This window comes from Aspergillus luchuensis, chromosome 8 (assembly GCF_016861625.1).
Source record: "Aspergillus luchuensis IFO 4308 DNA, chromosome 8, nearly complete sequence".
Taxonomy (NCBI): domain Eukaryota; kingdom Fungi; phylum Ascomycota; class Eurotiomycetes; order Eurotiales; family Aspergillaceae; genus Aspergillus; species Aspergillus luchuensis.
In genome coordinates this window covers 3253020-3279153 of record NC_054856.1, presented here as the reverse complement: position 1 = coordinate 3279153, position 26134 = coordinate 3253020, and the positions used below count along the sequence as shown (strand labels likewise).

General features: G+C 44.7%; 10 protein-coding genes across 10 annotated transcripts; 6 read left to right on the top strand and 4 right to left on the bottom strand.

Annotated features, from left to right (window-relative positions):
* Window positions 1-94: 94 nt before the first annotated feature.
* AKAW2_81113A (translin family protein) lies at window positions 95-1068 on the top strand (the record flags this gene model as incomplete). Its single annotated transcript, XM_041682208.1, has 2 exons — window positions 95-378; window positions 456-1068. 2 exons carry the CDS (start codon window positions 95-97, stop codon window positions 1066-1068), a joined length of 897 nt encoding a protein of 298 aa, XP_041549074.1.
* A 328-nt stretch (window positions 1069-1396) lies between these two features.
* AKAW2_81112S (RPEL repeat-containing protein) lies at window positions 1397-1996 on the bottom strand (the record flags this gene model as incomplete). Its single annotated transcript, XM_041682207.1, has 3 exons — window positions 1397-1575; window positions 1666-1766; window positions 1833-1996. The coding sequence occupies 3 exons, from the start codon at window positions 1994-1996 to the stop codon at window positions 1397-1399; spliced, it is 444 nt and encodes a 147-aa protein (XP_041549073.1).
* Window positions 1997-2917: 921 nt separating this feature from the next.
* On the bottom strand, window positions 2918-4247 carry AKAW2_81111S (uncharacterized protein; the record flags this gene model as incomplete). Its single annotated transcript, XM_041682206.1, has 2 exons — window positions 2918-4074; window positions 4127-4247. 2 exons carry the CDS (start codon window positions 4245-4247, stop codon window positions 2918-2920), a joined length of 1278 nt encoding a protein of 425 aa, XP_041549072.1.
* A 761-nt stretch (window positions 4248-5008) lies between these two features.
* On the bottom strand, window positions 5009-6025 carry AKAW2_81110S (sulfurtransferase; the record flags this gene model as incomplete). The annotated part of the gene is made up of 2 exons (XM_041682205.1): window positions 5009-5063; window positions 5124-6025. The coding sequence occupies 2 exons, from the start codon at window positions 6023-6025 to the stop codon at window positions 5009-5011; spliced, it is 957 nt and encodes a 318-aa protein (XP_041549071.1).
* A 172-nt stretch (window positions 6026-6197) lies between these two features.
* On the top strand, window positions 6198-6716 carry APC11_2 (anaphase promoting complex subunit 11; the record flags this gene model as incomplete). Its single annotated transcript, XM_041682204.1, has 2 exons — window positions 6198-6591; window positions 6652-6716. The coding sequence occupies 2 exons, from the start codon at window positions 6198-6200 to the stop codon at window positions 6714-6716; spliced, it is 459 nt and encodes a 152-aa protein (XP_041549070.1).
* A 578-nt stretch (window positions 6717-7294) lies between these two features.
* APC11_1 (uncharacterized protein) lies at window positions 7295-8446 on the top strand (the record flags this gene model as incomplete). The annotated part of the gene is made up of 1 exon (XM_041682203.1): window positions 7295-8446. One exon carries the CDS (start codon window positions 7295-7297, stop codon window positions 8444-8446), a length of 1152 nt encoding a protein of 383 aa, XP_041549069.1.
* Window positions 8447-8891: 445 nt separating this feature from the next.
* CIN8 (putative kinesin family protein (BimC)) lies at window positions 8892-12513 on the bottom strand (the record flags this gene model as incomplete). Its single annotated transcript, XM_041682202.1, has 2 exons — window positions 8892-9827; window positions 9877-12513. 2 exons carry the CDS (start codon window positions 12511-12513, stop codon window positions 8892-8894), a joined length of 3573 nt encoding a protein of 1190 aa, XP_041549068.1.
* A 506-nt stretch (window positions 12514-13019) lies between these two features.
* On the top strand, window positions 13020-14610 carry AKAW2_81106A (UPF0183 domain protein; the record flags this gene model as incomplete). Its single annotated transcript, XM_041682201.1, has 2 exons — window positions 13020-13083; window positions 13136-14610. The coding sequence occupies 2 exons, from the start codon at window positions 13020-13022 to the stop codon at window positions 14608-14610; spliced, it is 1539 nt and encodes a 512-aa protein (XP_041549067.1).
* Window positions 14611-14732: 122 nt separating this feature from the next.
* Window positions 14733-18002, top strand: ISM1 (isoleucine--tRNA ligase ISM1; the record flags this gene model as incomplete). Its single annotated transcript, XM_041682199.1, has 2 exons — window positions 14733-14740; window positions 14978-18002. The coding sequence occupies 2 exons, from the start codon at window positions 14733-14735 to the stop codon at window positions 18000-18002; spliced, it is 3033 nt and encodes a 1010-aa protein (XP_041549066.1).
* Window positions 18003-24207: 6205 nt separating this feature from the next.
* Window positions 24208-25785, top strand: AKAW2_81104A (F-box protein; the record flags this gene model as incomplete). Its single annotated transcript, XM_041682198.1, has 1 exon — window positions 24208-25785. One exon carries the CDS (start codon window positions 24208-24210, stop codon window positions 25783-25785), a length of 1578 nt encoding a protein of 525 aa, XP_041549065.1.
* Window positions 25786-26134: the final 349 nt, after the last annotated feature.

Below are 26134 nucleotides of genomic sequence, written 5' to 3'. Positions count from 1 at the left end.
CATCTTCTCTCCCAGTTTGATTCCGTTGCATCAATTCACCCCTCTACCCTTCCACCAACACACCACCACTGCCACCACACATTGACCTCATCCCATGGCCGGAACCAAACGCACCTGGGACGGACAACCATCACCCAACACGACCACCCTATCAACAAGCACCCAACCACAACCACCCACCATGGCAGACTCTACCACAGACCAACCCCAGCAACCCGAACAGCAGGAGCAGCAACAGCAGCAACCCAACCCCTTCATTCCCATGTTTACCACGTTCCGTGACGAGCTCGACGAGCACCACGACCGCCGCGAACGCATAATAAAAGCCAGTCGGGACATCACCGCCCTCAGCAAGAAGATAATCTTCGCGTTGCAGCGGTATGCCCCAATCCCCAATCCCTCACCTCCTCCCCACCAACACCAACATCACCACTAACACAAACTCAACCTAATAGTATCCGAACCCTCAACCACCCCCTCCCCCCCAACCTAACCAAAGAAACCACCACGCGCTTCACGCAAATAACCACGCACTTCACCTCGCTCCTCCCAGACCTAACCCCCGCGCCCAACACGCACCGGTACATGCGCCAACTCAGCCCCGCGATCCAAGAATTCATCGAAGCCATATCCTTCCACCACTACCTCACCACACAATCCCTCATCACACTCGAAGAAGTGCGGAAGCATCTCCCTGCGGGGATTCTTGTCACGGAGGAGGATTATCTGCTTGGGTTGTTTGATTTGACGGGCGAGATGATGCGGTTTGCGGTGACGGGGCTGTCCGCGGGGAGTACGTCTGAGGGTGAGGAGGGGGGGCTAGGCGAGGAGCAAAAGGGCATTGTGGTCGATTTGAGGGAGATGAGGTGCGGGTTTGAGGGGTTGAGTGTGCCGGGTAGACATCGCGGGGTTATGTTGAGGGATATGGGGAAGAAGGTGGATGTTATGCAGGGGAGTGTGGAGAAGGTGGAACGCGCGGCGTATGGGATTTTGGTTAGGGGAAGGGAGAGACCGAAGGGGTGGAGGCCGGATTTGGTGGTGAGTGGGGGTGGAGAGGATGAGTATTGAGTGGTGGTGGTATCCATCTTACGTTCATCTTGGATGAGCGGGGATATTGGGGAGTGATGGATGTTGTACGATGTACATGCATATCAAGCAACTAACAAAATCATGAAAATAAACATTGCATGACCATTACCTCATCAATCATGTACGAGTATACTAAATACTCAATATCTTCAGAAAACAACCATCAGAAATCAGAAGCACTCAAATCAAACCAAATCAAATGAAGTGAAAACACCAAACACCATATCCATCCACCCATTACCCATCCATCATCAACATCATCATCAATCATACCACCACCCCACCTCCCCTAAACAGTTAAAACAGTCTAAACAGCCGGAAACCTCGGATCCTCATCCTCCGTCAAAATGCCCTGGGAGATCAAATCCTCGGGATTCGGCCGATTCTGAATCTTATGGTCGAGGTGATCAGCCAACATATGTTTCTCGAGCTCACGGGCATTGGCCTGCAGTGCGGGGGCGGCGTGGGTGGTGGGGAGGATGTTTCCTATCATCAATCATCAAGCAGTCAGCCATATCCATATCCACATCCATATCCTGAAAGATGTATATATAGTATATAGTAAGGTGGACATACGCTCAACCAACTCCTCCCTCTCCGGCCGATGCTCAAGATGTTTCTTCAAGGCGTCTGTGGTGCGTTGGCGGGCGAGTTCTTGGCGGGTTGCTTGGAGGGAGCTATCCTCTGTTAGGAATCTTCTTGTATAGATTGTATGTATAGATGGGTGGAAGGGGACAGCGTACGGAGCAACATTCGTATCGAGCAGGATATGTCTATCTTTGAGATCCTGCACGTCGGGACGCCGCTGGAGATGCTTCTCCAGGGAACTGCGACGTTCGGGAGATGCGGAGAGAGGGGTTTCGTCGATGCTAGCAGCAGCAGTAGGAGTGGTAGTGTTGAGGTCCATTGCGGGGTAGATTTGTTGGAGCTTAGATGGGTGGGATGAGTAGTAGTATGCTAGGGTGGTTGTGAACGCTGGGCAGGTATGGAAGATGGCTGGGTATATACAGTAAGTGGAAAGAGTGGTGTGACTGGGATAAAGAATAGAAAGAAGGCTGGTTGTCCAGGGGATTAAGAGGGGAGGTCAAGTGATGCGTGCGGAGGACGAATCCACGGGACTGGCGCCGAGGAGGCCCACTGGACGATGTCATCACACCTGACTTCATTACTACTACCTACCATTCTCATTCTCACTACAACATCAACATTCAGGATTCAGAATCGGTCACTATTGCATTCTAGTCACACTGGATAGTTAACACTTAGCTAAGTAGCAAGTCGCAAGTAGCTCGGTCACATCGCCAATCTGTTTCCCCCTCCAATTATTCTCCGTAGCAATCGAAAACATGTCCAACAAAGAGTAACGCAAAGAATGACTGCTATATCTGTTTTGTAACTGCAGAGTAGAATGTCGAAAAGCGGCCTGGGAATTGCCCACCACAACGTGGCTAGGAGAAAAGATGTGCTCCATTTCTTCCCTCGGAAGTCCGAAGGAATGAAAGCAACGCCATATGAGGACCCAGCATCTACTACGCCTCTCACAGCCTATGCGACGCCCAGAGAGTTCACCCCGACGATGGCCATCCTGGATCGAAACTGTCCCGTATCCGATTCCTCTCGTCTACCGCATTTTCGCATCCATGCCGTCTGTCCAGGACCTGTCGCCCATCAATGTAGCCAGTCGCATCCGACAACAAGTCTGACCTTAGGCAGCCCGGGAATGGCAGAACATATCCTTTCTGCTTCGTGTAACAACCACAATGGTCTATTTCAAGTTTGAGAAATATTCATCCGTCCATCTGCACAGACTGACGGACCCGACCATTGGTCAAGGAACCCAGAGCTTGCCACGGCCGCGGCTGCTACCACGCGAAGGACCCCGAGAACCACCACGGCGGCTGTTCGAATAGTTCCGAGATGCCCCCGCCATGCCACGTGCGGCCCCGGACTGGGTGCTCAGATCAACCGTGGGCGGCTGCTGCTGCTGCTTCGTCACACCCAGCGATCGGCTGAACGAGTTGGGGTCGATTGGCTGCGTCGGAATCTCCATCGTAGCCTCCACCGGCGGGGCGACAGACTTGAACGCAGCGGCCTTGCGAGTAGTGCCGCCGCGCGAGCCACCTCCTCGAGTAGATCCTTTGCCGCGACCGCGGGGGACGAAGACAAGCTCATCCTCGTCGCTTTCATCCTCGTAGGAAAGAAGAGACTTTGGCTCTGCGGTGGTTGTCTGGGTCTTCTCCACGTATTTGCACCGGTTCTTGTATTCCCGCTCCTCGTACTGGATGGATGTCCGCAGCTGATGAATGTTCTTGACTCCGATGCCGAATTTCTGCGCCCAGACCTGGGTAGGCCGATCGTTCGTAATGAGAATGCATGTTTTTGCCGCGTTAGCTGCATCAGGGCCGCTGTGCAACCGCCACAAGAGGGCGCTGAGCAGCGGTCTAAGCATCAAAGGAACCGTCGGAATAGTGGACCCAGACGCAGAACGACGGTGTCCACTCTCCGGCTTCTTTTTCGCATCCTTGCCGACGCCATTGACAACATGAGAATTCGCACACTCGGGACTGGTCCGGGAGCTCCTGGAGGACGGTCGGGATGCAGGGGCGCTGTGAGTGCCGTTTGACGTGATCGAGACCGCATCGGATTCTTTCTTGAAATTCAACTTGTTGAGAAGCATCTGCGACAGATCGTCGGGAGCGGCGCCGTTCTTCTTCGTATCTTTGGACTTATCCTCGCGATTCCGCTGCGCCACCTGGTCGCCCGGAAGAACTCCGTTGGCTTCGGGTTCCTCCTCGAACTCCGGAAGGAAGAACTTCTCCGCCTCGGTCCAGTTCTCATATTGCTCCATAGGACCCTGCAGAATGACTCGTTCGGCGGAAATGTTATCTTTGCCGGAGGTAACACGGTCGAGGAAACGGACGGCCTCTCGGGCATTGATGGCGACTTGGGATCCGGCTCTCTTCAAGGCATGGAGGCGTTCAAGGGCTAGAGAGGTAACGGTCAGCAGATACGACTGGCGTGTCATCGAGTCACTCACTGTAGAGAGGAACGATAAGAGTGATGGCGCCGTTCGTGGTCCATTTTTTGATTTCGCTGATATTGGTGGTTAACGCCGTCTCGTCCACGGCACAGTGGAAGACCTTGCGTCCGGTCGACATGGCTGGCTGAGGAAGGTCGACAGGACCGGTCGCGTAGTTGAAGGGTAAAAGACTGGAAAGCCACAAGGGCCCTAGACCGAACAGCTTGCTTGGACGACTGCGACCGAGCCGCAGGCGTGGTTAGCGTGGTGCTGAAGCCCGCGAGGGAGGTTTGGATTGATTGGGATTAATGGAGGCGGAGGCCTGGGAATGTGGGGGCGCTGGTTCGAGGACCAGAACCATGGCCATTCACAGCCCGACCGCCAGCCAGAAGCCAGATTGAAGGAATGAATGACTTACAATGAAAACCTCGCTCACTAGGGAAGATCATCTGCAGCATTTTGGGTCTTAAATCAGCGATCGTGGATGGAAAAGAATCGAGGCGAGATGGTGAGCGAGGAATGAATCCATCAGCGGATCAACTGAAAGCCGCGGGATTCGCCTGGGGCCTGACTAAGCGCCAAACGGATTCGACCGATTTTCCTGTCATCATCATATATTCTCCTCCACTATTGTTCCCCTCATAACACGCCCCTACCATACCCCAGTGACTCAATGGCCGCCCGGGTGTTATCATCACCTTTACTCATCGCTACACGCTTATCTTATTTGGGATTTCCCGCGTACTTCTAGATGGTTCGATCTCTATCGGGTATGGTATAATTGCGGTTGCTGGAATCGAGATGGAGGGGGAAACGCTATGTCATACAAGACCCGACGATCATCAGGCCAATCCAATCTCCTCGCCTTCAAACCAACGTCAGCTGTCCTTTCTCCCGTCTCTACGTTGCCTTCTTGATGAGACCCTCCTCGGGCTTGACACGTTGTGCCCACTCACTGTCACCATTGTCAGCCACCGAACCTTTGTAGAAAGTCAGGGATCGGAAAAGAACTTACGTCCAGCTGCCATCGTATACCCTCCGTAGGTTGGGCTCTCCGAACTCCGCTTCGCCTAGTGCCGTCTCAATGATAGTCGCTGTCACACCGGTGCCACAAGAGCTGATGATGGACTTGGACTCATCAATATCCTTGCCTTCAAAGATCTTGCGTAGCTCTGGCCCCGGAAGATAAGTCTTGGTCTCCGGGTCCAGCAGTTGTTGAAAAGCTAAGCTTTGAGAGCCAGGAATATGGCCCGACGACAGGCCCGGACGTGGCTCAGGATCGGTTCCCGCCCAGCGGCCGTACGAGCGTGCGTCCAGGATCTCCACTTCCTTTGCGCCCTCCTTTCTATGCTCCTTGGCGATCTCCTTCAGCTCCCGGTAAGGGATCACGAGTTTCGAATCATACGTAGGTACGGGGTAGTTGGTCCGCTCCGGCTGGGAGGGCTCACCCGTCTCCGTCGGGTATCCTTCGCGAACCCACAGCCTGTAGTTATTGAGTAGATGAACTCGAGGGTGTCCAAAGACCCGAAGAGTCCATCCGACGCGGGGAGCGCTGAAGATGCCCAGCTCCTCAGTGTCGTAGACCACCACCTCGTCGTCGCGGCGAATGCCAAGCTCACTCATTGCTTCGGCAAACGTTTCGGCGGTAGGAAGCATGTGCGGGTAGGGCGAGTCATGGTCCTTGACTCCGTCTAGGTCAAAGAAGCGAGCCTCGGGGATGCGATGCTTGCGGAAGATGTCAATTCCTTTGCGACCCTCGGGGTCGTTCGGCATGAACCAGGCTGCGCATAGCGGTACCACACGAGGAGAGGTGGAGATTTTCGTGCGCGGGTTCTTCTTGAGGGCAGAATCAAGTTCCTTGGGGGTGATCAAATATGAGTTGAAAGAGAACTGGCGACATTGATTTACCGTGGACATGGTGGACCGAAATAAGCGAGTCGGTGAAGGGATGGAATTCCGAAGAGTTACAAACGCCATGTTGCGAGGCGGGGGGGCGCAGATGCAGTAATTATGAGAGAAATTGTTCAAGGATTATTTACATTCCGCTCAGACCGTGGTGTCTGATTAACCCACCTGCAGGTCCGGAAAGATGAATGAGGGGGGGAAGGAAAGGAAGAGGAATAGTGTGGGAAGCGCAAGATCAATGGACAATGACGGGAGAGCTTCGCTATCAGTCCGTCTTTCTCCTCGCAAATGCGGAGGTGGCCATGTGAATTCGGGTAAAGGCTGTCCGCTTATCGCCCGGTCCACTTCCCTTCCAACCACTCCTTCCCTTAACCTCCCCTTCCTCCCGACACTAAACGAGATCCCCCCATTGCGATCCAATCAATCATCCTCAGCCATGAAGGTCACCATTAAAGAGTGGAACGCCGTTGCTACTTGGCGCTGGGATATGCCCGACGATGAAGTATGTGGTATTTGTCGGGTTCAGTTCGATGGCACATGTCCGACATGTAAATTCCCAGGTGATGACTGCTCGCTATGTATGTCAACAGTACTCCCTTTTTCACACTGCATAGTTATTAACCGGGAAATTTTCACAGTGCTGGGAAAGTGTGGTCACTCCTTTCATATGGTGCGATTGTGGATCTTGATGTTCTCATCGTGAAGACGAAACACTAACATTAGCCAACCCAGCACTGCCTCATGACCTGGATTCAACAAGAGTCCTCCAAGGGACTCTGTCCGATGTGCAGACAGAGTATGTCATTCATACCCCTGCATTTAAGTATGACTGCTAATCTAGCTGCAGAATTCGAATGGAAGCAAAACGACGAGGAAGATGAATAGCAACCTTAGTACTCGACAACCTAAGTGGACTGTTGAAGGCGTTGGTGGCTCCTTGCAAATTATGATACCCTGCGACTGTACTCTCTTCTAGCATAGAGCTATTGTTATACTACTATTTGTCTATATATATATTCTTGAGCACAGGTACTCCAACATCCGTGCACAATAAACAACTCTGTTTACCGCCGATCGGGTCACCTGACGCTATCGATAAGGCAGCAGATGATCCACGACGAATGCGGCAAGTCAACTTCCTGGTAAGAGTAAGACTAAGACTAAAGTGGTTCCCCAGATAAGTTAGTACTTAATATTATCTCAGGTACTGGCCCTGCCACGCTCTCACTTCCCATCCTCCCTCTCTATCACTCCATTCTAACCATGTAGCTCCCCCCAGACATGTCTCTTCCCAAACACACCTCCCCATCTTCCTTATCCTCCTCACCCTCCCGTCAATCAGTCCGCCGAACCTCAGGATCTCGCCCCCAGAGCATCATCGACCGGCCCGGCACCGCCCAACAAGTCACCGACATTCCGGAGGAGCACGACTCCCACGAAGCTGCACCTGCACCAGCTCCAGTCCCACAAGTGCACGCCCCTACCGAGCATGAAAAACCCCACGAGACATCAACAACCACACCATCGCACACCACCTTCCAACCCTTCTTCACCTTAATCGAGGACGCCAACTCCTCCGAATACCACCACCCCACAGTACACTACATCTTCTCCGACGATGACACAGACATCGTGACCGAAGCGGCCCTACGCGCCCTAGAATCCGAGCCCGACCTTTTCGCAGCCAACGGAAAGGGTAAATCCAAACATACACAGGACCACAATCGTCAAGAAGGTGGTGAACAAGGCACATACCCGGAAGACGATGAATACGCCCACCAGAGGAAGGAGTCCCTCCTTCCGGACCCTATCCCAGGTGTCCGCGATAACTACGTGATCCTCGATATAGACTACGCCTCGCCAGATGGTACACATCCCGAGACGACAGTCCCAAACACCGACGGCGGCGGCGCGGCCAGCGCTCACGAAGCCCAAGGAACAGGACCTCCGCTTCCACAACAACAGCAACAGCAACAGCAATCATCGGCGCATAAATACACCGTGACCTCCGCACACAGTTTATCCCCAGCATGGCAGGTTTTGAACACGCAACTGGTTTCGGCGCCTACCTTTGAGAATAATAATAGCAATAACTCGTCTGGGGGACAGCCGCCGAACGGGAGTCTGATGCTTAAGATTAAGGGTACGGCAGGACTGCCTATGAATATGCCGGGGAAGGATAAAGATAGAGAGAGGAGTAGTCAGCGGTTGGAGGATATGATGGATCAGTTCGCGAAGCGGTTATCGGAGCTGAGGCAAGTCATTGGTGCGGAGGAGCAGATGGATGATGCGGAAGAGGAAGTGGAGGGTGATGTAGGACTGCATGAAGGGGATGTCGAGGGTGCTCCTGCGGATAACACTGAGGAGCCGATCGAAGCCGAGACTCGTGTTGAGGGTGGTGGGGAGAATGAGGGACAGTCTGCAGAAAGTTGAGGTGGCAAGTGTAGATGTCCGGACTGGTCAATGGAACCATGCAGTGTAGCAAACTTTATATACACTGCTTATAGGCACCCACCATGCTACATACTACATCCTATGGTCTAGTGTTGAGCAGAAATTATGACGCATTCAAACAGCCACAATTGGCTAATCTCTGTTGTAGCAGACGAGGTATCTATACCAGAAACAATGGTAACACAAACTCCCAAACACCATATTGCAAAGTTTCAAAGAATCACCCATTCCGCATCCAAAACAAGCACCCAGTCAGTGTCCGTCTCCAAACATCCAGTCAAAGTACGATATCAAACAAGCTGTCGTTCTTCAAAATGGACAAATCCCAGGGTATTAGGGTATCCCATAACGCCTGCCACCACCAAGCGAGACATTTGAATATTCATGCACAATGCAAAACAAAAGAAGAGTCAAGCACGTGACACTAGTTGAAGGGCTGGTTTCTCAGCCTTCTAGCGCTGGAAGGAGGAGGAACGTTTTCCGGCCCCTCCAGCATCCCAGCCATCTTCCTCGTCAGCTTCTTCTGCGAGAGCTTGCTATCTGTAGAGGTGAGATTGGAGCAGCGTCTTTTCGCAGGCGGTTGGTCGGTGTCCTCGGTTTCCGGTGTGAGGTCCATAGCAGTCCGAGGGGTTTCCGTGCCGGCAGTAGATGATTTGCGATCTCCAGCGCTAGATGCGCGCGGTTTTACGACGTTTGCATCGACTTCCCTAAGGCCCGTGTTGGAAGGAGTAACCGCGGTTTTGGGTGGTAAAGATCCTACCTCGTCCGAGGTGTCGTTGAAAACGAACCCTTTGGATGGGGGAGTTCCAGGAGAGCTGTCGAGGGTGGGAAGCTGATCTTCGCCGCTGAATGGCAGTGCTGTGAACTGTCTGGACGTTCTCATCCGGGTTTTCAAGCAATCATGGCCTTCAGTCCGCGGTAGGTCAGAAGGATAGTCGTAGGCGCGCTTCCTGGGAGTTACGCCAGTGGAGACATATTCCTCGAAGGCTCGGTTCCTGATGTTCTCCCGAAGATCGGTCAATGGTTTGCGGACTTCATCTGACAGTGGCATCGTCGACTCTTGCAGGTTGAGTTGTTGCTGGATTGCACCCTCTTGTAGCTCACTTAGACGGCCACCAAGCTCTGTGAACTGTGTGTTTACAGAATCATATGACTGGTGGACATTGGATGACATGTTCTGCAGGCTTGAAAGATGGGCGTCACGGTAACGGCCATTCTGCGAGCGAGCCTTGGCGACGAAATCATCCAGTGCTTCCATTTGTTTGCTCATGTTGTTCACCTGAGCATCAACAATACGGACCGTCTCCTCGTGGACCGACTCGGTAACCTTTTGGATAGAAGCATTGCGTTGATCGAAGACCTACAATATTAGCATACGGGGGCACAAGTATCCAGAAAGCAAAACCTACCTCCCAGTCACTTTGCATCCTTGACCTGATGTCGTCTTTTGAGGCAGTGACATCCTTTGCAAACTGTTCCGACTTGAACACCCATTCGTCAACATGGCGGTCATACTGCGCAGTGGCGTGCTCCAGGAAGTCTCCAGAAGATGTTAGATCCGTGCGCATTGTCTCCACTCTACCCTTCAAGCGGCCAAATTGCCTCTGGCGGGACTCTTCAATCAAAGCCTTCATCTGCGACATCAAAAGATCACGCTCAGCTTCAGCATTGGCACTTTCTTCCTCCAGGGTCTGTGCCAAGTGTGAAGACGCCCTGCGGTTGGCCTCAACCGCCTTGGTATTAGCCTCCTGGAGCTCCAATCGCAACTTATTGATCTCTGCTTTTTGCCCATTGAGATGCGTGACCATATCCTCGAACACGGTCTTCAAATCCTTGCCAAGAGCACTGTAAGAAGAATGCAGTTGAGCGTGGAACTCGGAGAACTCGCCGATAACCTCCTTGGAAATGCGAGCAGCTGCAGCTGAGAGACCATTCAATCCTTCGCCAACCTTGCGCTTAACTTCCTCGCGTAGATCCTTAATCTCTTCGAGGACTTCGTTCATCTCATCATGGGCGCCCGTGGTCTGAGAATTCGCCTCACGTTCCGCCTTATCGAAGAGACCTGCAGACTGAAGCAATTGCGATTGGTTCGATTCGATATTGCCGAGTTCACGTGTGACAAACTCGTTAATCTTTTCGGACATAGCCTCCACAAGCTCGGAATGTTGCTCCTGGAACGCCTCAACCTTGGAATCAATCACCGTAGTGACATTGGACACTTCCGCAGTAGACACCTGCCAGGCCCGCTTGTTGGTGGCATCCAGGTCAGTCTTGCGTTGTATCTTGGCGTGCAGGCCACTGATGTCTTCCACCGTCGTATCCAAAGTAGATAGAAGACCTGCGCCGATATCGCGAAGTTTTGTTTCTGTCTCCTCATGCGCTTTGCGCAGCATTTCCTCTTCCTCAAGCTGAGCTTTGGTGTCCTTGAGAACAATCTCAGTTTGCTCGAGCACATCATTGGTATTAGCAAGAGCAGCACGTGTTTCTTCATTGTCCTTCTTCAGATCATTGAAATTGCTGGTGAGCGTGAAAAGCTCCTGAACCTTGTGTCGCAAGCTCGATTCCATGGACTCAATCTTTGCACGCTGTTCCTCATTGACGATCCTTCGTGATTCGCTCTCCATATGCATCTCTTCCCAGGAATCGACGCTCATATACACGCCATTTCGGTGTCGCGTAGCAATAAGCTCTCCCTTCAACTTTTCAATCTCTGCTGTGAATTCACGAATGAGCGTCTTCTTCGGCATCGTTGAGTTGATCTGTGGCTTGTTGCGAATATTCTTCGCTCTGAATGCATAATCCAGTGTGGAAATAGTTTCCTCCAGGTTACTGCGGGAAGGTGAGACCGTAGCAATGATGCATGTCTTTGTACGTCCTCCGAGAGAGTCTTGCAGCAGGCGGGTAAGCTTGGATTCCCGGTATGGGATATGGGGGCTCTTGTCGACCAAGGCGTTGATCACACGACCCAAAGTGAGCAAACTCTTGTTGATTAGACCAGCTTCGGTCGCACGCTTGTTTTCAGCGCCGCTGCGCTGGATATTCTCACTACCAGCCAAATCGACCAGATTCAGCTTTCCGTGGCTGATATGCTCGTCGCCGGACTCTGTAATTCGTTTCGTAAGGACGGTGATAGTGAAGACAGTGTGACTCCGGGAACTCAGGTCGTTGCATTTTGTTGCTGCTACTTGCCGCTTGTGACTTCCCTCCTGGAGCAGCTTTATTCCAGCTGACGCTGAGTCGATAAATGTTTCCTCCATACCCTGAACAAGCGTGCTTCCATGGCCCTTCTTCGACTCGTTTTCATAGATTTTGAGTTTCGAGTTATCCTCGTACGCTAGCAGATCGCGAAGCTCTTCATTGTATAGTTCGATGAAGGAACACTTCACCGTGCTCTCTGTTTCTTGGAGCTTGTGGAAGAGTGAGTAGAGCACACGCGGGATAATACCAGCATTGTCTGATAGTATGCCCAGGGTATCCGTCATGTCGCCTGACATTGTGTAAGTCTTTCCGGTTCCCGTCTGTCCGTAAGCGAAGATTGTGCAATTGTATCCAGCAAGCATTTCGTTAACAATAGGTAACACAACATCTTCATACACAGTCACCTGATCGGCAGCTGCTGAGAAGACCTTGTCAAATGTGTAGGCTTTGTTGGACAAGGCATTTGGGCCCATGGATAATTCAACGCATTTGCCTTTTACTCCTTCAGGAGTTGAGACGACGACTCCGCTCTTTTCCTGGATCTCCCTGTCATTGCGGCCGCGGCATCTTACCACAACGTGGATACTGGTGTCTTCGTTGATTTCACGTTCATAGTCTCTTTCTTTGCGCTTCGCAATAAGACTGGTGGTGGATGATTCGGTCGGCGATTTCACCGCGCGCGAGCTACTAGGGGGCGCTTTCGCAGTAACTGCTGGAGAGTTGGCTCTGGTCGAAGAGGGCACCGTTGACCCCGCTCGTCGCGTCGATGGGCGTGTTGCTGGGCGTGTAGCTGTAGTTGTCGTACGTCTTGTTGGCAGCCCAGAGGCAGGCCGTTGTGGGCCGGCCATAGTGGACTATAGAAAAAAGAGTAACAGGTATCGTGTCGCTTCAATGCAGTGAGCAATGATGCCGCAAAATCACAGATTAATTGATCAACATAAGGCGACAAAATTGGCGGCGACTGTGGGGGATGTCGGATAAGGAGGTCGAGGTTGGAGTATTTACCGATGTTGATGCGGGATTCTCAAAACGGAAAACGTAAACAAACCGGCCACACCGCCCACGTGCCGGCCCCGTCATTCCCCCCTCTCACATGATCGATCCTATGCGTTCATCGCCTTCCCCCCACGGCTTCTCTCCTCCTGACTATCGCAACTCTTCTTTGACAGTGTTCAGTGTTCCAAAGCATCAGCTTGATTCAGCTTAAGGCGCTGCTCTTTTGTAAATCTAAGCTACGGGATGGTGCTTTGTCCATCCAGCATACTGTACTCTTGACATATATATACTACCGACTACTAACACCCACCGCCTCCTCAGCCGGCCGCCGCAGTATGAGAATCGGCCGTAACCCAACATGACTTCCTCCAGACCTTCGCCGCAGGCTCAGATCTACCCTGGGAAAGGGTTGGGATTCATAAGCATGTTGAGTCACTACATTACTCTTGGGCATGGCTAATCGGTGTTGCATAGCTCTCGGAGCCTCCCTTCACAATGTCCTAAGCCGCGTCAAGGCCCATCCCCAGATATACCCCGCTATTGATGTTGCGTACTCCTCTGCAGAGCCCCTGAACAAGCCTGTAACCTTGCAACTTCCATCGAGCGGTCTTCGTCTACGCTTTGATGGACCTGACCAGCGACTTCGCTTGATCGAGGTGCTGGACTTCTCCAAGATTGCACTTGTTTATAAGAACCAGGAAGTACTGAAAGGTGTGAAGCCGGGGGAACAGTCCGTGACACAGCAAGGCCCCAACTTTCGCCATGTCTACAACCGTCTCTTTGGACCATCTTATCCTGGAGAGTATATACCACCTGATAGCCCTCAGTCGCCATACGGCACGTATGTGCTATCGTACCCTGGTGTCGCATTCTCCTTCCCACTGCAGAACTCGGCATGGTCCGATCAGTGTGACTTTGTAGCACTGCTCTCCTCCTCAGCAGCCTTGCCAGCAACGTCTATGGCCATTTTCCAGGGCTCATCTTGGCCCGAATCTCGAAACAAACTATTCACACAGCAACCACAATTCCCGCGCTCGCCGGCGTTGGCAAGTAAGAGCCGAGAATCTGTTCCAGACGAGATCGAAGAGTTTCTCATACTTGGCGCCGGCAAGATCGAGGTGGTGCGAAGATCAAGCCCACCCGCACTTATCTCGCTGTCAGAAACCACTCCTCAGGACCTAGTGGCCGAGTTCGGGCCACCAGATGCCATCTACCGTAAACATGATCGGAGAATAGCTATTCATCGAGCCGCCGGCCGTAGCGGTGGCGAGGATGCTCTTCACATGGGCTCTTCTCCAGGCAGAGGAATAGATGTTACTGACATCGATCAATCTTCAAACAACAGCGTGTCTGATGATTCAGACGATGAACTCTTCCAACCAAACGCATCGGATCCTTCGTCGCTACCGTCAGAATGCTTTTTCAACTACTTCCACCATGGCTTTGATGCATTCATCTCCTATCCCACCACGCCCGGCCCAGCCTTCCCAGAATCTGACCAGAGAGACCCCACTCCACCCCCACCCAATTCGCAGTTAGTTGTGACCAAGATCATTCTACATGGAAATGTGCCTGGTTCATACCCTTTCAATCGTCATCGCCGCAGCCGGTGGAGGATCATTTTCAGTTCGCCTGATGATTTTGTTACTTCCGAGACTCGTTATGAAGAGGTGTCAGAGCGTCTCAGGTCAACCTGGAGGGGATCTTATGCGAGCCCTGCGGAGGAGCGGGCTCTACAGCGGCCCATGGTTTTGAACCGAGGGTGGGGCGACAGCCCAGAGAGCAGCGTCGAATTTCTCGGTGGATGGGAAGAGAGCACAGGCAAAGGGCAGAGGGCGGGCCACGACGCGCATGACGGCGGACTAGGCAATACGGAGCTCTTCGGATTCCCTGGTCTGTTGTTCGAAGTGATGAAGAATGGCGCGGTGAGCTGCTTGACTATCTATTAACCTGATCGTTCCTCGCAAGGGTGGGCCGGAGTTTTGGGTTGGTGTCTTCTGGCAAGCATCAGAGTCATGGATATTGCATACATCGATAGAAATATTGTACTAATTCAAGCCAACGTTGTTATATGGAGAGGTTGCTTTTCGGGTTTACTATGTGTATCTAATATTGGCTTCCGTATTGGATGACAGTCCCCCCATTATATAATGGTTGTTATTGGTAGACTGCGTAACTTACCGTAATACAAATACACGCCTTTTGCGGCCGCATCGGAGATGGGTGGACATTATTTGAATCTCCGCTCCCCAACCAGAGTCACCACCCACCCTCTCGCCCAATCCCCCCAAACTCACACAGTGGGATATGATACAGCGGTAGTATGCCGGACCTGCCACGGACGCTCGCTCGGTCCTGGTCGTCGACGCTCAAGCTCCCGAAATCGACGTTCCCTGCACGCGTGACGCCGGCCGATCGGACAAAATACCTGCAGCGATGCACCGACGACCTCTACGCCTGGCAACAGCGTGAACGACCAGCCAGCCAGCCGTTCGTCCTACACGATGGACCGCCATACGCAAACGGCGAACTTCACATTGGCCATGCACTCAACAAAGTACTAAAAGACATTATTTGTCGTGTGCAGCTCGGTCTGGGAAAGCGGATACGATACGTACCGGGATGGGACTGTCACGGCTTGCCGATAGAGCTGAAGGCGCTGGAAGCGCAAAAGGAACTACAGGGACAGGAATACAATGGGCCCGTTAGTGCAGCGTTGGTACGCAAGGCTGCGCGCAAATTGGCTGATCGGACAGTCAAGGCGCAGATGAAGGGATTCCGGAGCTTCGCGGTCATGGCGGATTGGGAGAACCATTGGAAAACTATGGATAAAGCGTTCGAGAAGAGACAACTTGGTGTTTTTCGCGAAATGGTCGATAAGGGATTGATTTATCGGAGGTTCAAGCCGGTTTACTGGTCGCCGTCGACTGGTACGGCACTGGCGGAGGCTGAACTGGAATACAAGGAAGATCATGTCTCAACGGCTGCTTTGGTGAAATACCCTCTTGCTAGCATCCCGGAGCATCTGGCACAGGACCCCCTGCTCAAGGATAAGGAAATCAGCGCTGTGATTTGGACTACGACTCCCTGGACACTCCCGGCAAACGCGGCTATCTCGGTTCACCCGTCTTTGGATTACACCATCGTCGACTCGGATACGCAGGGCTATCTTCTCATCGCACAGTCTCGACTGGAATATCTCGAGGGCATCCTGAAGGAGGATCTGTCGGTCATTGTACCGGCTATCCCTGGATCGAAGCTCGCTGACCAAACTACCTACCGATCTCTGTTCAAGGGACCCGATGCGGAGCCGCAACCCATCATCGCCGCGGACTTTGTCACCGCCGACTCTGGGTCCGGTCTTGTTCATTGCGCCCCAGGCCACGGTATGGAGGACTACGAAGCCTGCTTATCCCGAGGTATCCCCGCATTCGCTCCTGTGGACGACAACGGCAAATTCACCGACAAGGCCATGCCCAGTGACCCGACGAGGCTCAGCGGAAAGAGCGTTCTAGGTGACGGAAATGCCGCTGTTCTCGAATACGTCGAATCTAAAGGCCTGCTGATCACCAAGCACCGGTACGAGCACAAGTATCCCTACGACTGGCGGTCGAAGCTTCCCATCATCATCCGCGCCACAGAGCAATGGTTCGCCGACGTAGCCGACATCCGTGGCAGCGCCATGACTGCATTGGAAGATGTGAACTTCGTGCCCACCGCCGGAAGACAGCGACTGGAGAACTTCGTCAAGAACCGCAGCGAATGGTGTATCTCGCGTCAACGCGCCTGGGGTGTTCCCATCCCGGCGCTCTACCACCGCGGCACCGGCGATGCCCTGCTCACCAAGGATAGCGTGTCCCACATCATGAACGTCATCGAAGAGCGTGGCATTGACGCATGGTGGACAGATGATGCCAACGACGAGGCTTGGATCCCACCAGCTCTCCGAGATGCCTCTGGACCCGGTTACAGACGCGGAACCGACACCATGGACGTGTGGTTCGACAGTGGCACCAGCTGGACCGAGATCGACCTGCCCTACCGTGACGGCGGATATCCCGCAGACGTCTACCTGGAGGGCACTGACCAACACCGTGGATGGTTCCAGTCCGGCCTTCTCACCTTCATTGCCCACCAGCTCGCTTCCGGACAGACTGCTTCCCCTCGCGCGCCGTTCAAGAACCTCGTCACTCACGGGTTCACCCTGGACGAGGAGGGACGCAAGATGAGCAAATCGATCGGCAACGTGATCCAGCCGGAATCGATCATGGACGGCACGCTCTTGCCGCCCCTCAAGCCGAGGAAAGGCAAGGGGAAGAAACAGGCTGAGAACCAGGCACCTGTCTACGACGCGCTTGGTCCGGATGCTCTGCGGATGTGGGTTGCGAGCAGCGACTACACGCGGGATGTTGTGATTGGCAAGCAAGTTCTCCAGACAGTCAACACAAGTTTGCACAAGTACCGTGTGACGTTCAAGTTGTTGTTGGGTGCCTTGTCCGACTTCCGTCCGGAGGATCGTCTCCCTTATGACCAGCTGCAGCAGGTGGATCGCATTGCTCTGAAACATCTGTCTGACACAGTCGTGGCCTGCCAGAAGGCCTGCGAAAACTTTGAATTCTACAAAGCCGTGAATGCCATCAACCGCTGGGCTAATCTTGAGTTCTCTGCATTTTACATGGAAGCTATCAAGGACCGTCTTTACACCTACGCAGAGAACAGCAGCAGCAGACGGGCTGCCCAGACGACTTTGTTCCACATTTACCACCACCTCCAAGAAGTCCTGGCCCCGATCACTCCGTTATTGGTAGAGGAGACCTGGGAGCACACGCCCGAGGCCATCAAGACACACTGCGAGCATCCGCTCAAACGGATTGTTTCCGCGCCCGCCTCCGAATGGCAGAACCAGGCTCTGGAAGCAGACTACCAGGACATCGTGGCCGTCAACTCAGTCGTCAAGGCAATCCAGGAAAAGGCCCGCGGTCAGAAGCAGATGGGCTCTTCCCTGCAATCGTTCGTCCACATTGTTCTTCCCAAGGACGCTACAAGCGAATCGGTCTTCGCGCGCCTCCAGTCCGAACTGCCTGATGTGTTTGTTGTCTCGTCGGTCAGTTTCGGGGCGCACGAGGAGCCGATCCCGGAGGACATCCGCAATGCGGAGTGGCAGTATAGTGAGGTGTACGAGCTGCCGAGCGGGGGGACAGGCACGGTATATGTGTATACCCCGCAGGCGAGCAAGTGTCCGCGCTGCTGGCGGTATGTGGTGCCCGAGACAGAGGCGGCGGAGGAGACGGTGTGTGGGCGGTGCGAGGAGGTGGTGCAGGAGTTGGATGCATCGAGCTGAGTGGTCAGTTCCTTGTTAGCATTGGAATCGTACAAGCTAGTGCTGCATGTATATTATAATAGTAACAAATAGCATAGATCTGGGTTAGGTTTCCCTGGCTCGCCAGCATTAGCGGCATCTGTAGTACATGGTAGGATCCCTGCGAAAATCGATCAACTACTAGCGACTGTCTCTCCGCTTGGTGGCACGGAACAGCTTGGGGCGTGGTGTAAACATAAAGTGCGTGGCCTGAGCAATGCCGGATCAAGATCCGTAGATTATATATTGGGTCAACCGAAATCAATGATACAACTCGCCGAAGTCATGAGGCCCGATGACCCAGCTGTTAAGCCCCGGATATTGCCGCGCCAGAGCTATTCCTTATCAACGGGAGATACTGGTAATATATGGCCTGCCCTTGAGGTATTAGTAGACCAGATAGCAAGTTTAGCGCATCCAAGATACTACTATCTGCCTATCTCATTGTTTGGATGTGGCGCCATGTGATGACCATTCTAGCGCACCAAGTAACAGCCGGTCTTTGTCTAGTGAATATGTAATATCTGTGAATGGTGGTGGTCACGTGACCTGAGGCTACCTCATCATTCTCTCTCTGGCTCTATGTTTCTTCTTCTGGTCATGTATCTCGAGCTACTTATTTCTGGTAGCTGATAGGTTATGAGTCTGGAAGCTTATAAAAAATTAATTAGATATATTAAAATTTTATCAAAATTCATTAATTTTCATTAATTTTTATCGAGAATTACTAAATCTAAACTAATTTTAATTAGTTAGATAACTATCTAGTACTAAGATATGTTTAGAATAAACTAAGGATTTCTGAACTAATATAAAATAATCTTAATTAAGGGTAATTTATTGCTGCTAGCAGATATATATATATTATTTATTATTTAAAATTAAATATATTAAAATAGAAGATGCCTGACTGTAATATTATTTAATATTTTATTAGATTTTTAAAATTATCTGATAAGAAAAGAAGATTTTAAAATCTAATAATTTAAGGTATATAACAAGCTATAGATTTTATATTATATATTTATAATTAATATATTAATATTCTGACTAATAGCTATAAATTTAAATTATTAATTATAAAAAGACTAGAGTATTTTTATTTTTTTTTAATTAATTAATCAGATTTTATAGGATATCTTAATAAAATTTTAAAGTAAAAATATAAGGAATTACTACATAGATAAAATATTTAATAAGATATAAAAGATAATTCTAGATAAAAAATTTAATAAATATAAAATAATAATATTTAAATTTTATAAGATATGATGTGTCCAGTACTTAAATATTTTTTAATATATTAATAATTTTAAAAAAATTTTTAATTTTATTTAATAACTACTTTGTGATTATCTAATATATTTTATAGTAATTATATTATTTATAAATATATATACTGATATGCTAGAATAATATAATATAATTAAAAAATAACTAGATAATTATAATAATAATATATTTACTAATATCTAATTCTATGATTTATATATTGAAGTTTCTGAGAAAGCTAAAATAGTGGTTAAGATAAATAATATCTCTATAAGCATGATAATAAGTTTATTAAGTACTAGTATTATATAACAGGATAATTACAAGCCAAATAATTAAAATTAGAATAATAAACTAATTAATATTCTTAAAAATTATGAACACTGGCTTTCTGCAGAGATTAATTAGAATAAATAAATTAGATAATAACTTGTATTCTTGTCTGTATATATAAAAAGACTTTATTCTTATTATATATAATACCTGTATAATATCTTAATATATATATACTTAATATTAATTAAATAATAAAAAAAATAATACTTATAATTAGAAATCTTTACTTATTAATATAGTTGACAGGTAAATTAAATCTAGACTATAATTATATTAAATTTTTTAATAATTAAAATAAATAATTAGTTTTTCTATCCAGAGTTACCTGTTTAATCTAATATTATTATTAATTATAATAATATTTTTTAATTTTCTAGTATAATGATAAATATATCTAGATTAATTATAAAATCTAAATAATTATAGAATATTGAAACTAGTTAATATATAATTTTAAATTTTATATAATTTATTAATTATCAAGACTTCTGTTCTGATAAGAGATTATATAAATATAAGATTTCTTATATTAAATAAAGATAGGCTACTGGAGTTAAAATAATATTAATTAAAATAAATATTAGATATAGTTAAGTTATAATAATTAAAAATTAAGTATATTATAATTTAAATATATAGTTTAGTATCCTGAGCCAGGATCAGATTAAGAAAATATATAAATATTAATTATATTTAGATTAAATAATCTGGAAGATTATTATATATAAGATTATTATTTATTTTAATATAAAATATAATATTTTTTTATTAAGATTATTAAGGATACAGGTATTTAAGCTATAATAGTTAAAGTAGATTTATATTTATTATATAGATAATTAGAATATACAGGAACTTCTAGACTGAAAATAATAATTATAATATATAAAATAATTTAGATAAAAGAATTTTTAAGTTTTAATTTTAATACATGTCTTTGAATTAAGTTAAAATATTAAATTTTTTATATTTTAATTATTATTTTAGCTGATCTAATAGATTTATAGATTATAAATCTATAAATTATAAAATTAATAGATTATAGTAGATATCTTTATATATTAATTATAATTAATTCTATAACTTAGTAACTGGAAATTAGATTTCTTTAATTAAAATTTAATATAATATAAAATCTTATTAATTTTAATAGATAATATAAGAATATGACAGAATATAATATATAAAATTAAAAAATTAATAAAGACAGAGAGTTCTAAGATTTTAAGAAATAAATTAAATAAGAAAATATTTAAGTTACTATTATTTTATTTTATATTTTAGAAGTTAATAATCTTTTTAAATAATATAATAGCTATATTAATTAAACAGTCTGTATTATAATTATAGATACTGGCTTATTATATAAACTCTAATTATTTATAATTATAAATATAATAATTAACTGATTTTCTTATGCTAATAACTCAAACGGAAAATCTTTAATTTAAAAATAATATAAATATTATAGAATTCTTAATTTAAAACTTCTTTTTAACTATCTATGGGTGTATGAATATTATATTTATATTTATATATTATAAATTAAATAAATACAGTTTATGAAGATAATAAATTATATAAATATTAAATACTTAGTTAGATATAAAAATAATTATAATTATATTTTTAAAGTCTGGATTCCAGAGAGTAATTAAATCTATTATTTCTAGAATATAAGATTTATTAAATTAAAAATATATAAGAATAATAAAGATAAACCAGACTAGATTATTTTTATAAAAAATATTTTAAAACTTATACAGCTTATAAAAAATAGAATCTACTATTATTATTTATTTATATAATAAGATAAGTAGAAGATTACTAAATTATAAATCTTATTTATAATTCTAGTTTTAAAAATCTTAATTTTATAGACTCTACCGGCCACGCCAGTAATACTAGAATTATTAATATAAGACTGAGTATAAATCTTATCTTTAATATTAAAAATATTAACTGTTTTCTGGATATTCTGAATATAATTATTTAAAAAATATAAATTAATAATTATATAGAAATATATTAGATAGAAAGATTAATTTTTAATTATTATTATATATTTCTTATTATAATAGAGTTAACCAGAGGCTCTAGTATTTTTATTAAATATTTTAAATAATTTTATAGAAATAGATAGCTTTAAATTAATAGATATTAATTAATCTAAATCTATAATAATTATATTTTCAGGTAAATTATTGGGACTGGCTAGAATATCTATTTAATTCTATTTATTTTTAGTATTATAAGCTCTGTATAAGTAAGATTAATATTTCTAATTAATATTATTAAATTTTAGTTAATTTTTATATTTAGTACCGGAGCCCCTGTAAAAATAGAAAAAATAAAATTATTTATTTAATAAATAAATTATTATTTTATTTAGTAAAGGTTTAGAATATTCTAAATAATAATTTATAATATCTTATTTTCTATATATTTTAATATTTTAAATAATTTTATTAATATATATAAAGGGTTAAGTCCTGAGTCAAGTTTCTATATTTTTTATAATAAATTAAAAATTAATATATAATAAATCCTAGAGTTCCTCTAAAGATATATAATAATATATTTTATTATAAATAATAAAAGAGGTCCCCCTGAAATAGTATAAAAATAATTAAATATATTTAATTATTAAACTAAAATTAAGGATTATTAATATTATAATTTTTTTATTTTATAAAGTAATAATAAAATTATTTTATATAGATTTTTAATATGAGATCATAGCTGTAGAGATCTAGAATTTATTTAATATAAAAATTTATAAAATAATTTTTTTTTATAAAATAATAGGGTGCTTATATACTTCCTGATAAATAAATTTATATTTTAAAAAAAAAATATTAATAATTATATTATTTATTTTAAAATATAATAAATTATATACAGAAATTATTAAAAGTTAAAAAAGGACTTTAATATAATATATATTTTAATTATTTCTAAATTATTAATTAAAATAATACTGATTATAATAGCTATCTATAAGCTAGAATAAAAGTAAATTAATATTATAATTACTTTTTTATATAATATAATTAATAATTATAAAATCTATAAATATTAATCTACAGGATTTGAATAGAATTTAGATTATATTTATTTTTTTTAATAAGTATTGTATAGCTTATGACAGATAAATTATTTTTAAAATAAAAAATTTAATTAATAATTCTAAAAAATAGAATTTAAACTAATTATAAAAGATTTATAAATTTATTTTTACAGATTTATAATTATTATTATTTATATTAATAATTTTATTATTACTGACTGAACTATTATAGAAATTAATAATATTTATAATAATATATTTTAATATTTTAAAATTAAGTATCTGGGATCTCTAGTATAATTTTTAAATAATATATTAATTAAAAATTAATAAATTAGAATAATAATTTTTAATTAATATTTTTATACAAAAGACCTGTTAGTTTTATATTAAATAAATAAATCTTTATTTTAATATATATTAATAAATTTTAATTATTAGAACCACCGCCCGGAGAACCTGAGTTTTAATTAAAAGAATATTAAATATTATATATAATTATTAAATTAATTAAATTAGTTAAATATATAAATATAACTAGATATAATATATATTATCTTTTATTTTTAGTACTAAAGTCATGTATCTTTATTATTTAATATTATAATAATAAAAAATCTTTTATATTATTTAATAAATAATTATTTTAATCTGATACTCGCTTTAAATTATTAAATAATATTAGAAATTTATATTAATATTATTTTTCAGAATTATATAAATAGAAAATCTACAGAATCTTATATAATTTTTTATACAGGTTTCTTAGTATTTTAAAGTAGTAAGAAGTAGATAATTATTATAAATTTATTAATTCTAGTAGAGTATATTATATTTAATAAAGTTATTAAAAAAATTTTTTAAATTAAGAAGTTTATATAAGTACTTAATCTTATTATTCTAAATATAATTCTAGTTTTTACTAACTTAGTTAATATATTATTATTTATAGAGAATCTGATCTTTTGTCTTAAATAATTAATAAATTAATAATTACTTATTATTTATTAGAGATTATTATAAAGAAGGCTTACTAAAACTTATATATATAGATAGCACGGAGAATCCTGTAAATAAACTAATTAAATTCCTTAATATTATTAATTATTAGGAATTCTGCTGTATAATCTATCTTACTAAGTAAATTTAAAGATAAGATATATATCATAGCTTATTATTTAAATAATTAAAATAATATTATGATATCTCAGGGTCTCGTGTCTAGAAAGATATATAAATAGTAATAGTTATATAATTTAAGATTATCTTATTATTCTTTCTCTGGCTCCATGTTTCTTTTTCTGGTCACGTATCTTGAGCCACTCATTCCCGGTAGCCGATAATATCGGCTAAGGGACGCTAGTCTGTCTGCTGTATAGTTAGTCTAAGTGTATGTAGGGTTTTGCTTGGTGATAGAACCTTGACTAGCGCCGGTCGAGGTGGTTAAACCATCTTCCCAGGCTACACAACTTAGCAGCCTTGTATCAACGATCGCGTCGCACATTGAGAATGAGACTCGACGACCTGCCCGGGGAGCTTATTCTCCAAATTGTTCCCCTCCTCACGAGGCAGGATTATGCGCAACTAGTGCTGGTTTGCAAGGATTGGTACTCCCTATTTATTCCCCACCTATACCAACATGTCGTGCTTCCCCTGAACGATTATATTGACGCCAATTATGGTCGCTTCCGTTGGAGCGAGTATCTCCCTGTGCGTCGGTTTACAATAGCTCTGCTTGAGAATCCAACCCTCGCTCCCTTGATCCGCTCCCTGGAGCTTTACCCTAGCTATGGCGAGGAAAAGTGGAAACATCGACCTCCGCTGAAGCCACCTGGGGAAGAAAAATTCCTCCCATTTATGCTGCCCTTCGGAGATGCTAAGCGCAAATATCGCCGCAGATTCCGAGCGTGGCGCCAAGACCTCAAAGATGATCCTGAACGCGAGATTTGGATTAAGGCCCAACGATATGAAGATGCCTGGCTGGCCTTGCTCATGGTGCAAGTCAAAAATCTTGAGAGATTCATCATTGAATTACCCGAAGAGTGGGATCAGTATTGTATCTTGGAGGATAATATGCTAGTCAAGTGTTCCGTCCACTTTGAACGGGTTATTCATTGGGCAAGTAACCCAAAACTGGGGATTCTAACGCACCTAAAGCACGTCTTGTTGGCCGACGGTCCAAATCTGCGGGAATGGAGGCATACTGAAAGCGCAATTCCCTTGAAGAGGTTGATCCCTTATCTCCGAATTCCATCGCTGCGAAAGCTTTACGTGCATAACGCGTGTGATCGAACTCAATTTGACATGCCCAGTGACTCGGTCCTCCCATTGACCCATCTGGATCTCCTGGCATCCACTGATGGCCTACCTAATCTTTCTCGTCTGCTGGAAAGGTGCCCAAAGCTGCAGTCATTTACCCTCGAATTGGGGGACTGGGGGGATAATCACACGCACGATTACCTGGATCACTCGCACCTGTACCAGCCTTTACAACAATCTCAATCTTCGTTGCATCATTTGAATTTAACTTTCCTGAGCGACCTGACTGAGCAGGATGCCGAAAACCCAACGCCTATCTTCTTCGGGAAGTTGACCGGATTCCCTAATCTCCAAACTGTCCATATACGGTGGGGTAACTTGCTGCCATTTGTCGGGAAAGGGTCCTACAACCCTAGCATACCTCTTCGGGAGGTGCTTCCACGCTCGCTGCAACATCTCTATATTGATGATTGCTTGATCCAGTCCTCGTGGGCCTTGTGCTGTGAACTCGAAAACCTGGTGGTACACCTTTCGGAGACCGTCCCTGTGCTCAAGACGCTCTATCTTCGGTACGCCGTCAGAGAGCAAGCACCCGGCCAAGGATGTATAAAGTGTACCCTGGGTCATTGGTCCAACTATCGAATGATGGAAGCAGACCCGATCATCGATGCCCGTCTACTGGAATTGCAGGGAAGGTTCCGTGCGTCGGGCGTGGAGTTCCGAATCATCGGACCAGGAGCCATGGCGGTGTCTTTCCCTCAGGACGGTGCTATCAGGAAAAAGTGGCCTCGAAGAAAATCGAGGAGAATCATGAGATTTGGGGTTTAAGCCCGGTGCAAATGGAGACAGCAGAGATGTCTGTGTGTAAAGGGACCGGAGATTTAAACGATCATAATAGCATATCAGATTTAAGAAGACTGTCAAGATCAAGGGGGGAGTTGGTGTGGCATAAGGATGTGGCAGTAACGGGGATTGTGTGGAAGCTGTGAGATCGGAATGGGAAGGCATGATATGATACACGCTAAGATCTACCTTGCTGGACATTAACTATGCATATCTGAAACCAATTGATGTAAAGTAAGTATTGTGTACACCAGCTCGTCTGATAGAAGATTCGGTGACTTTCTTGGAGATCAAGGAACTACCATGTTCAACTGGGCACTATCCACGAGTGACT